Here is a 12,817-nt window from a genome sequence, read left to right on the forward strand (position 1 = left end):
ACTCTTTCCTACTCCTTCTCTTTCTGGTTTTTCTACTTCTAGAGCCTAGCACAATGTTCATTACAAGGGAGAATTACCCAGTGTGCATTTGTTGAGGATTGCACCTGGAGATGTCTGGCCTGTATTTCCAGAATGCACTGTGTATGACTGGGTTACTGCCCAGTCTGAAGCCAGATTCCAGTGTCTGGAGCAGTTATACGGGAACATCTGCTGGGGACTCTGGAGCAGTGAATGAATATAATACCCTCAAATGCCCCTAGAGTTTTTGCTGACTCTCCTAGTCTGGGTGGTTAACAGCTGAAAAAGGAAAGAGAAGAGGAGAGAAAAGAGTATACATGTTCTGTCTGCTGTCCTTCTCTCCCTTCATTCACTGCCATGCATCCCTTGGTACTACACTGCAGCCAAACTGAACTGGAAGTTCCTATTGGCCAGGCACTGTAGCTCATGCCTATAATCCCAGCAGTATGGAAGGCCGAAGTGGGCAGATCACTTGAGGTCAGGCGTTTGAAACCAGCCTGGCAAACATGGTGAAACCCCATTTCTACTAAAAGTACAACAATAGCCAGGTGTGGTGGTATGTGCCTGTAATCTCAACTACTATGGAGGGTGAGGCAAAAGAATAGTTTGAACTTGGGAGGCAGAGGTTGTAGTGAGCTGAAATGGCACCACTGCACTCCAGGCTAAATGACAGTGAGACTCTGTCTCAAAAAAAAAAAAAAGTTCCTTCTTAGGCATGCCACTTTGCCACTTCAAGGTCCTGTGCCTTGCCCATGAATAAAATATCTCTGAGTTTTTCTTATCCAACATCTATTTGCTGCCTGTTATGATTTTTCACTGGGGAACTATCCTACCTGTAATCTCAATCCAGGTGGCTAAGGTGCCCTTAATTCAAGCTGGTTTCAAGGATAAGTTGGTGACCCGGGTCTGGATACTTAGAGCCCTTTTTCTCTTGAGAGATTGATGTGGGATACTGGCAAATATCCCAAAATAGGTCAAAGAGAGGCATCATAGCTTAGAGATGAGGAACATGGACTCCAGAATCAGAATCTCAGGACTCAAAACCTGGTTCTATTACTTACTGGCTGTGTTTCCTTGGGCAAGGTATAGAATCCTCTCTGTGCCTCAGTTTCTTCATGCATTAATGGAGCTAATAATGAGTGAAGAGTAAATGAACTTATTTCACTAAAGCACTCGGAACAGTTGCCACCTAAGGATGTGCGATTATTGCTGTTCCTCAGTGCCAGGACTTCTGCATAAACCATTGGGAAAGAGTGCGTCTTATTACTCTGGCAATGCTTAATTGAGCTTGTAAGCCTGGAGAGGTCAGTGAGAGTGTGCCTGAAAAAGAAAAACAGGAAAACAGAGTATACCAAAGAAACTCAGAGATCAGGGATGAAAAGGAACAGGAATAGTGATTTGGGAGCATATAAGCCTTACTATGCCAAAAGCCATTGCCACTCTGGAGCTTTCAAGCCCTCATATCTTTTGTTTTCTCCTTAAGCCAGGTGATCCATTCCTTGTTTTGCTACAGAGTGCATTTGTGCTCAAACTTCAGTGAGCGTTAGAATCACCTGAGGACTCTTTAAACCAGAATTCTGGGCCCACCTCCAAAATACCTTATTTAGTAGGTGTATTATTACATAGTTTCTGTGGCTGCTGCAACAAATCACCACAAACTGGGGTGGCTTCAAACAACCAGAAAGATGAAATCAGTATCCCTGGGCCAAAATCAAGGTATCAGCAAGGTGGTTCTCTCTCTGGATGCTCTGGGGAACAATCTTTTCTTTGCCTCTTTTTTTTTTTTTTTATTGAGATGGAGTTTCGCTATTGTTACCTAGGCTGGAGGGCAATGGCGGGATCTCGGCTCACCGCAACCTCTGCCTCCTGGGTTCAGGCAATTTTCCTGCCTCAGCCTCCCCAGTAGCTGGGATTACAGGCATGCGCCACCATGCCCAGCTAATTTTTGTATTTTTAGTAGAGACGGTGTTTCGCCATGTTGACCAGGATGGTCTCGATCTCTTGACCTCGTGATCCACCTGCCTCAGCCTCCCAAAGTGCTGGGGTTATAGGCATTGAGCCACCGCACCCGGCCTTCTTTGCCTCTTTCAGCTCTGGCAGCAGCTGGCATTCTGTGGCTTGTGATTGCCTCACTGCAGTCTCTAACTCCATCTTGCATTTGCCCCAATGTTGGCCAAGTCAAATCTCACTGTGCTTCCCTCCTCTAAGGGCACTCATTATGGTGTTTCAGACCTGCCCAGATAATTCAGAAAAATCAACCTATGTTAAAATTCTGTATAACATCTACAAAGACCCCTTTTCAAATTACCTAATATTTACGGGTTCTAGGAGTTAGAAGCTGATGATACCTTTGGGGATCATTATCAGTCTACACTAGATATGAGAATTTACATTTCTAATAAGTTTCCGGGTCATGCTAATGCTACTAATCCAGGGAATATACTTTGAAAACTGATGAACTAGTGACTTCCTGCTAATACTTCAAAACTTGGCACAGAAGTTGTGAGTCCTTTCTTTTAACCTCCAGGTGGGTTTGTCCACCTCTGACTTTGTGTCTTTTTCCTGCCTTGAACTTTCCCTCTATCTTTTTCAACTGTCACAAAGTATGACATTTTTGTTTGCAATTTTGACTTATTTAATGCACTGAAATCTTTGTTTTATTATTTTTGTAGCTCTATTACTTAGCTTAAAATATAGTAGGTGTTCAGTAAATTCTCTTAACACTTGGACTTGAAAGGCCAAAAGGACAAGAAGACATTCCTAATTCTATTCAGAACTAATTCAATGTGAAAAGCATCACCAAGTGAGCAAAGCCAGCTTGCAGCCTGATATCCCATTATTCTTTCAACGTTGTTCAGGAATTAACAGTATATCACCATTTCATTTTCATTGATCTGAGATCACAGAAAAATGACTGAGGGGCTCCAAAAGCCAGGCTTTGTGAGTGATTATTATTCCAACTATAATAGCTATTCTCACATTTCTTTATAAGAAGAACCTGCTCCAGATGAAATTGTGAAGAAGGCCCAGTGTGCAGTAATAAGTGTTGTTTGCTATCCTTATCTCTCCATAGTGTCTTTTATTCCATCTCTCAAGTCAGTCTCTTGTTCCATGCTTCTTGCTATGCCATGAGACTCCTGAAAGCTGAGGTGGGCTCTATTCATCTCTGTATTCCTATGGTACCTGGCACAGTATCTGGTACACAGGAGGGGTCCCGCTAAGAGTTTTCAGAATTAACATGTGTCCGTATGCAATTCAGATAGAGATTTGCTCTTCCACCCTTGTAGCTGGCATCATTAGTGTCTCAAATGCTAAAAGTCTCATTCCCAGAAGCTTCCTGCTAGGATAGACTGGAGAATGGGAGCTTTCCAGGGGAGAGTTTTCTTTTGTCCTTCAACCTCTCACACTTGAAAGCCTTCCCCCTCACCTTAGATTCCACAAAGCCAGCTTATCCATATTTCTTGGTTAATTGCCAATGTTCTCTCTCTTGAAAATGTTTGTCTAACTTCCTCAGTCAGATATGTCTTATTTCTTTTCCAACCCTTTCCAATTCTCTAGGACACTCTATGTTTACCACACATGTGATTCTTCATTCATTCTGTAACCATGTCCATGTACATAAAGCCACAGACCTAGCATCCTGACTAGAATTTATAGACTCATTTAAGTCTTCCCCAAAGCCCATGACAAAGTGGTTAACATTAATCCTCAATACTGAGCAACTATTGATTTTAAGATGTACCATAGGTTGTATGTAGACCTTCAGCAAAAGCACGAGAAAATAATGAAAAGATAAAGAGAACAAAAACCACTATGTGATCATGAGCATGATAACGAAGGCTTCTAAAGAGTTTACCATGGAGCAGACTCACTGCTTTACATGTAATATGTCACTTAATCTTCATCACTCCATATACAATGTGAGATTTATTCCCATTATTCTCAAGGGGAAAACACAACTCCAGAAAAGCTCCTGCAGTAAACAAGTGATGGAGCTAATATAAGCACTCAGGCAGTTTGCTTGAGTTCCACAGCGTATGCCCTTAGACAATAAACTTTATGTTTAATCAAAATATAGCATACGTAGAGAAAAGTGTGAAGCTCAGTCAGTTTTCACCGAGTTAAAACACTCATGTAACCACCACCCATAACAATAAATCAAACAATATCAGAATCATATGAGCCCACTCATATTTCCTTATGACACTATCCTCTCCATCACCCAGAATTAATCCCTAGCCTTTCTTCTACTGTCATAAATTAGGTTTTTACTAATTAACAAAACTAGATTTTTCTGCTTTTATATAAACATATAATATTATTCTGTGTCAGGTTTCCAAAATTCAATATCATATTTGTTAGATTCATCCAAGGGGCTATGCATGGTTACTATGTTCTTTCATATTCATTGTTAATGGTATTCCACCCTGTGATTATTTCATAATTTATTTATCTAAGTTTTTGCTGATGGATATTTGTGGGTTTTTTTTTTTTTTAGCTTTCCAGCAGTACAAATGAGTGCGTCTATTAGTATTTTTGTAAGTCCTACTTGTGGTACACCTATACATATCTCTGTTATACATATCCTTCTGGGTGAAACTGATGGGCTATAGGATATATATACCTCCAATTTTAGTAGATACTGCTCCACAGGTTTACATAGTGGTCATACCTATTTATATTCTCACTATCAAAACATGAGAGCTACAGTTATTCCATATCCTTCCTGACATTTGTTATCATTAGTTGTTTTAAATTTAGCTGCCTTGGTAAGTCACAGCCCGTACATTTAACTACTAAGTTGTTCTGCCTACTGTATTGGGAGAGCTCATACTTGTCCAAGAATTTATCACAGACTAAAAATCAATGCATCAACTTGCAATGCAAGTTCAGGTTTTCCTTTCCAATCCTATGGTAATGCTTACCTTCCATTTCCCTTTGACTCTGCTTTTCCACATAGTCTTTCCTCTAATCTCTCTGTTGTGATTCCAGGGAAGTATTACTGGCTATCTATAATTATGATCTATTATTTATTAAATTTCTAACATATCATCTGACTGGAACTTATTAATTCCTTAAATGCCCATGATATGCTTGCCTGGGCGATGTCATGTCAAACAAGGTTTATTAGTGCAGCTTGGAAAACTCAATCTACATAGTGCAGCTTCTCTCAAATGGTGATGATTGCAATCTTTTATCCTCTATTGCAGATCAGGGATTGAAATGTGGCTTCATCTCTGACTAGTGAAGGCACTGCCTCTATGCCTCAGGTTTGTTTATTTATTTTTGAATCTGAAAAATGAGCATCACCTCATGGGGCTGATGTAAGAATGTAATAAGATAATATAAGTGAAGTATTCAGCACTTAGAAAATGATCAATGGATATGAACTATTATTATTATTACTTTCTGTGAGGAAGGCACTGTTATTATCCCCATTTTGCAGACAAATAAATGAAAACTTAGAGAATTACACTTGGCCGCTGTGATCACATAGTTCATACTTGGTAGAGATGGGATTCTAAACCAGCCCTATCCAATTCCAGAGTGAGTGTTACCATCAGCCAGTCTGAGAGCTGTATCATCTGAATCTTCATTGAAATCGTGAACGCAATGTCAAGAGGACAGAACTATGAGGAAAACTAATCAAGACTTTCTTTTTGGCTGATTTCAAACAAGGTAACTGTGTCTCTTTGACAATAGTCTTTCAAACCAGATGGTCCTTTCTTCACCTTTAAAATATGTAATGCAGAGAGACCTTACACATGCTTTACTAAAACCTCTTATACTCAATTCTATCAAAAATGAAAACAACGGTAAATTTCTATGAATCAGAATGTGAATGTGTATGTGTGTGTGAAGCTATTTTAGTTCCTAGTAATTACTATTTCATTTCCTAAGTGCCATCTCTTTATAAATCTATTCTTTTGAAAACATCCTCTTTTGGGAAATGCTAATAACCAAAGCATGTTAAGTTCATCTCTCCCAGTGAAAGCTGATAAGGTGAGAACAAAAACATCTCAAAGTGGGAGAGTTGGGTCCTAGAAGCTTTCTATCAAGATGCCATAGAATTACTGATAATCTTGATTCAGAATGACCCAAAAGCAACTATGGAGCTGTTGAAAAACAGCCACTGCTAGTTGTGGGAGGGCTGGGGAAATGATTTAATTCTTGTTCACAAGCCAATAAGCTGTGTACAAGCCAGTTTTAGAAGCAAAACTAGAGTCTATTGTTGTTAACATCAACATTTCTAGAATGCTTCCCCTAATCACATTGGGAGAAATAAACCGTCTACTAGAAAGCTCCATGACCAGTGCTAAGACCAGATCTAAGACCACAGACTTAATTAAATCAATAAACATTTAATAGATGTCCAATATGTACTAGGAACTGGGGATTAAAAAACTAAATAAGTTATTTTTCCTTGACCTTGAAAAGCGCACCATAATGGGGCAGAATGGTATGTAAGCACGTAATTAGTATGCAGTAGAGTAAGTCTATAATGAAGGTAGCTACAAGCTGCAGGATAATATAAAACGAAATGTAGTCTCCATGTTTTTATAAGTTAAGTAGAAAAGATGTAGCCTGGACATTTTTTTTTTTTTTTTGAGATGGAGTCTCACTCTGTTGCCCAGGCTGAAGTGCAGTGGCACAGTCTCCGCTCACTGCAACCTCTGCCTCCCAGGGTCAAGCGATTCTCTAGCTTCATCCTTCCAAGTAGCTGGATTTACAGGTGTGCGCCATCACATCTGGCTAATTTTTGTATTTTAAGTAGAGACCAGGTTTCACCGTGTTGGCCAAACTGGTCTCAAACTCCTCACTCCAGGTGATACACCCACCTCCGCTTCCCAAAGTGCTGAGAGTACAGGCTTGAGTCACCACACCTGGCCTTTAGCCTGGACATTTAAAATTCATAAATTAGCCCAAAGTACATCCCATGGACTACAACGGAAAGCATCCCATTTTCTTAACTTTTGCGTTTGTGACCCTCCAATATACTGTTAAGTAAAGATAAGATCATTAGTGATCTTGTGATGAGCTAGATAATGCATCAGCCTCTCTTATATTTAATATAAGCCTAAAAGGAAAGTGATAGTATTGAAACGTAAGGCATTGAGACACAGTGATGAAGGATAAACCTAGGAGTTTAGGAACACAGCATATTTGACAGTGTTCTTTACATCAACTAAATAGCTGCCTAATTCAACATGACGAACACTCCTCAGGAGTTCCTGTGGTCCTCCAACAGGTGGACTTCCAAGACTTTAAGAAGTCCTTGGTGCAGAGTACTGGAGACGATTCCCTACCTGACATCTGCAGGGTCTTCCGTGACGAGCACATCGGTCTTGCAGCTGGCCAGGGGGTTGATGGACAGCTCCACAGGCGGAACCACAAAGCTTTTGCTGACAGGAAGCCAGAGGCCTTGGCCCAAGCTGAAAGTAGACCTGCAATGTAAGAGTTTCCATTGGGGAACTCCCTGGGAAGCAGAGAGCAAACAGAAAAAAGGGGCCCCTGTTCTCATCCCTTCTAGGACAATTTCCTACTCCTCCACCCATGTCCCTTGTATTATTTAAGAAACAATATTGGCCATTTTTCTCCAGACCTGGATGAACATTTCTCGACTCTGTTAAACATTTAGCCCATGCATTGGTTTGTGCTGCTAAGTTCCTTTTCTTGATTTACTAGTGGACTCCATGAGGATAGGGACCATTGCTGCTCTGATTTTCCAGCAGTTCTGACATACAGCAGGAGTTCCATAAGCGACTGCTATGTCAGCAGGGACAGTCTGACACAAAGGTTAAGAGCACGGGCTTTGAATCAGTTTGAACTAAGATCTGATTCCCAGTTTTGCCACTTAATTTGCTGTATGTCTTTATCTACACATGTACTGAAGCATTACACAAGATTTTGTGGAGGTGGTAGGAAGAGGTTCTATGGCTACAGAGTATTTTTAAACCACCAGACTTAATAATTGGTAATGTCTCCTCCAGTTCAAGTATCTGAGTCTATAAGTCTAGCTGCCAGGCAAATTGGAATTAGATTCCCATAGCAACCTGGGTCATGATGGTACATTAGCACCAAGGAGAGCTCTTTTGTACTCAGTGCAGCTCAGGAGTGCACAGGCTCAATAGTCTAAGGATGCATGACCACATCTTCCTATTGGTCCTTTCTACATTTCCCAGAATTTTGCCCCAACAAGAAGGCCAACTCACCTGAGAATCTTTTCAGGGGCTTGCTCCCCTGTCACAAGATCATAGCCCCTCTCAAGTGTAGTGTAAGGCCAAGGTCTATGGGAAGAAAGAGAGGGGAGAGGAGAAGACATTAGTCAGAGGCAGGTAGGATGCACATGTGGATCCTGCTCTAGAGTAGCTTTACAAACAATCACATTCTGCAGAAATAATTATTGGGCAAGACTATTTGTATTATAAAAGAATGTCTCCAATATACAGAAGGATTCAGCTCTTTCATAAAGTGTACATGCCCATTTAGGGCATGCACTGTTTAAAAATGTGATGCTTTTTCTTTGTCAGTCCACTTAAGGAAGTGCTCATTGATTACTTTCTGTTTGAGTAGGTGACTTAAATGTCAGCCTTTGTTCTCTAGAATTTTCATCAGTCATATACCTTTAATACTAAAATGTGCTTCTGTGGGAAGGTAGGAATCACCTCCCATTGGGTTTTGCAAGAACACAACTGTTGCAGAGAAACAGTCTTCTTTGTGGAGATGCTTGGGGCCTCTGGCAACAGAACAGAGGAGGCAAAGTGGGTCCTGCACTGTCCCAGTCCTGATGCCCTTTGCCACTCACCCTTCACTCTGTCCCCAGTCACTGCGCACACACAGGTGTCTGTGAACAGGGTCAGGGGCATAGCCTTCATGACAGCTGCACTCTCCTGTAAGTAAAAAGAAGAAACATTCTTGTCAAGTAGAGTCTCCCCAAATAGGCTTTTCTCTGGTTCGATTGTTTTCCTAAGACATAAAGTGAGCTTCTTAGTTTTAGAAAAGGCACATGGAAAGAGGGTAATCTGGTCCATCAAACACTGTGGTTAACATGGTTTATTCCTTTGTTCATTCATTCAACAAGTCTGGCCACACTGTGACAGGCACTCAGCTCAGCACTGGAGATTCAGAGGTCAAAGTTGCTAAAGGAGCTCACAATTTAAGACAGGGAAACAGGAAGAGATCAGGCAGCTACAAATGGAGGTCTTCTTTTCAAACATTAAAATTTTGATAAAGTGCATTTACTCTACAGGTATAATCAGAAAACTGAATCTTCTCCATCTGAATGAATAGGTCTTGACTTTCCATAAATCCCAAATAAAATGCCACTACTCCAGGAAACCTTTGATTTTCCCTTTTAGCACAATCCTGTCCGTAGTCTCCTGGTTTTATTTTGGGTTGCTTTTCATTTTAACATTGTTTTTCCTCTTCTCCTCTTCCTTCTATCATCCTTTCTTTGGTCCTTTTTTCTCCTTTCCCTCTCTCTTCCCATTCTTTTTTCATTTCTTTCCCTTCTGTCTATCCATTTATGAATCCATCCATTATTGTTTCTTCCGGGCATGCATTATGTTTGCTAGCATTACACACTGCCTAAAGTACATTCTCTCATGGGCCAAGTTCATTTCAGTTGGCCAGCGCATGTCTGATTTCCTAGCATATCTTCAGAGTCCAGAATCCTAGAAGTGATTTCAGAATCTCTCTGTCCTACCCCTGGCTGTTGTAATTTCTACTCTACTGTATACGTCTTTAGGTATAGAATTTCTTTCCTTTCCTTTCCTTTTTTATTTATATATTTTTTGAGACCAAGAATCTCACTCTGTCTCCCAGACTGGAGTGCGGTAGCATGATCTTGGCTTACTGCAACCTCTGCCTCCCAGGTTCACGCAATTCTCCTGTCTCGGCCTCCCGAGTAGCTAGGATTACAGGCATGTACTACCATGCCTGGCTAATTTTTGAATTTTCAGTAGAGATCGTGTTTTGCCATGTTGGCCACACTGATCTTGAACTCTTGACTTCAAGTGATCTGCTGGGATTACAGGTGTGAGCCACCACACCCAGCCTAGAAATATATTTTGATTCAATGAGTTACTGCTTTTTTCTCTGAAGTGTATTTGTGGGATGCTTAAAGATGCTTTACCAAAAACAGATTCTATTTAAAAATACGGTTTTAAAATACTACCCCATTCCTTAGAGCCAGTGTAGTATGATTCTCTATGAGGGTGATACATACACACTTTTCACCAACTTATATTTCTTTGGGAGCCTTGCTGATGGAATGACTCACAGAATTAGAATTCTATGGAGCACATCTTGGGAAATGCTGATAGAAACTGCCCTGGCTTTGCCTACTGCCTAGAATAGGGTCGGTGCTTAACAATGTGATTTGAATTAATAATTAACTATCTGTTATGGCTCTGGTAAATTTCCAGGATAATGAGGTTGGCTTGTCTTATTTCTCATCTTCGCATAATCACATTCTGTGGAGACACACACACACACACACACACACACACACACACACAAACGTGCGCACGCAAATCTTTCACCCTTGGATCCTACAGTGATTCTGATAGACAGGACGTGAAAGTTTTCAAATCATGGCCATGGAAATGTATTACTTAACAGAGATTTAGGGACTATGCAAATATTGTTTCAATTTTTCTTAAAATTTTATTTAAAAAAATTTAAAAATATAAACACAATAAGGAATAAACACTCAGATATCACATGCCAGAATTTAGGATACGGAAGAACGTGTCAGTTGCCAGATAAACTTATTTTATGCAGGCTTCAGGGAAAAGTTATCTCCTGTCATCTTTGTTTCAACAAAAAGGATACTGAGGACGAGTCAAGGTGCCAACAAGCTCATTCCATCTACATATTTTGTGAACCAGGATTTTCTCAACTTTATACAACTAAAATAAAATATTGTAGTAAATAGAATACTAGAGTAACTCAGGTTCTACAACTAACACCCTTAACTCTGGATTTTGAAATGTATGTATTCATCAAGTAAACTATTGTTCGTTCTGATGAACTGTAAATGTTGTATATTTGACCTTACATGAAGCATTCTTAGTGTCTAAAAACACTGTAACTAGGTTTATAGATGGTACTGCTGCTTAATCTTTGTATTCCCAGCACCTATTGACAAACAGCCTGGGCTTCATGAACGTTCACTAAACTAAAATGATAGTAAGACAAAGTATAGAGTGAAGAGTGGATCAGATATAGTATTCAAAATATTCAGAATGGGGTTGCTGAAAGACACAAGGAGAGACAAAAGACTTGTCCTTTTCCTCCTCTCTGCTTACCTGGAAAATAAGGAGGGCTTGCTCACAGGTAGGAATGTTCTCTGTACTCCTCCCCTCCAACATCACGCCTGGGGTCTTCCACCGAGTGGAAGTCCTCTAAGTAGTGCTGCCAAATGAACTGATTGTTTCCAGAATGGAAGGAAACAATCAGAATGGAAGGAAAAGGCTAAGAGCCTTGAACATGGATGAAAATAATTTACCAAGAGGGGGAGGGGCGGGAGTCACTAATGATATGTTAAAATGCAGCAGTCCCTTCATGAAATATTCACCACTTTAAACATGTCTAATAGTAAAGATTAAAAGTCCTGGGATTTGTTCTAGAGACTCCCAGGACTGATTTATGATCTGCCACAAGCCACAGGCCTCATGATTCATAATGGGAGAGGTAAAATGGTTACCTCTGGCAAAGGAGTAGGAAGTCAGGCTGGGGTGGGCAAGGAGGGGCCAGCAAGGAGGATCCCTCTTCTTTATGGAAAGAGCAAAGGCTGAGGTCCCTATCCCTCCTGCAGTGACTGTGCAGGAAATAGCAGTTTACTTCTTTCCTCTTTCTCTTGTTTTTGGAAATATTGCTGAGATGGTGAAATTTATTTGGAAAAGGGGTGCTGCTATGTGTTTTTCTTTCCTCCTTGTGTGCTTACTAGGCAAGTTTTCCCTGACTCAGAATGGATCACTAATGACTGATGCTTATTATACAACAAATATATATTTTGCAATTAAGAGGCCTTCACCCTGGAGACCCCCATGAGGCTACCTGGAGAACAGAAAGTAGGCAGAGGGAAAAGCCCCTGAGTGCTGGCAGCAGATGAACCTGGCTCAACCCTCTTGTTCTCTCCCTAGTTGTGTGGCCTTGGGAAAGTCTCCTTTTTGGTTTCAGTTTTCTTATTTACAGAATGGGGATGAGAGCAATGTCTATCTCCTAGAGCTAATGTAAGAACAAATTGAAATAGCAAAGAATAAATCTAGTGGCTCAGGTGACAGTTAGTTGATGGTCAAGAAGTGAGTTTCTGGGTATTATGCACACTAAATGGGTAAAGTATATCCATGTAACAAACCTGCAAAATGTACCCCCTACAGAAGTAAAAGCTGAATTAAAAAAAAAAAAACAAATGTGTTTCCTTCCCTTTAATTCCAAGCTGGCCACTGAGTTCTGGTATATGTTTACATTTAGATAAGACTATCACCCCTAACACCTAAATCCTTACATATTAGATATGTAGAGACACAAATTATCTCCCTTTTGGGCCTTAGTTTTTCTTTCTGTAAGACGGAAGGTTGGAACAGATGACTCATCAATTCTGAGCACCAAGAGTCAGGTGTTTGCATTTGCCTTTTCGAATCCCTAACCTCTGCTTTCTGGATACTGTTTGTTTTCGTTTCAGCCACAATCATTCTTAGCAGCAGTCTGGGTGTCTCTAGCAAGATCTCCATCAATGTCATAGCTATTGGCTTTATTGACTCCTGTTTCCTATTTTGCTGGCTCAGCTAAC

General features: G+C 40.5%; 1 protein-coding gene across 7 annotated transcripts in view; it reads right to left on the reverse strand.

The window, feature by feature from the left end:
• The window catches only part of ASTN2 (astrotactin 2), a 1,016,905-nt gene that overhangs the window by 556,197 nt on the left and 447,891 nt on the right, over positions 1-12,817 (reverse strand). For 4 of the 7 annotated variants that reach the window (XM_002743253.6, XM_017977763.4, XM_009002169.4 and 1 more), the window contains 3 exons: positions 8,825-8,909; positions 8,232-8,306; positions 7,326-7,463 (listed from right to left, as the gene is read on the reverse strand). In XM_002743253.6, coding sequence (XP_002743299.4) covers positions 7,326-7,463; positions 8,232-8,306; positions 8,825-8,909 — 298 coding nt within the window. The remainder of the gene's footprint in view (positions 1-7,325; positions 7,464-8,231; positions 8,307-8,824; positions 8,910-12,817) is intronic. The other 3 variants (XM_078375313.1, XM_078375307.1, XM_009002172.4) reach the window with 1 other exon arrangement.

Source organism: Callithrix jacchus, chromosome 1, assembly GCF_049354715.1.
Source record: "Callithrix jacchus isolate 240 chromosome 1, calJac240_pri, whole genome shotgun sequence".
NCBI classification, from domain to species: domain Eukaryota; kingdom Metazoa; phylum Chordata; class Mammalia; order Primates; family Cebidae; genus Callithrix; species Callithrix jacchus.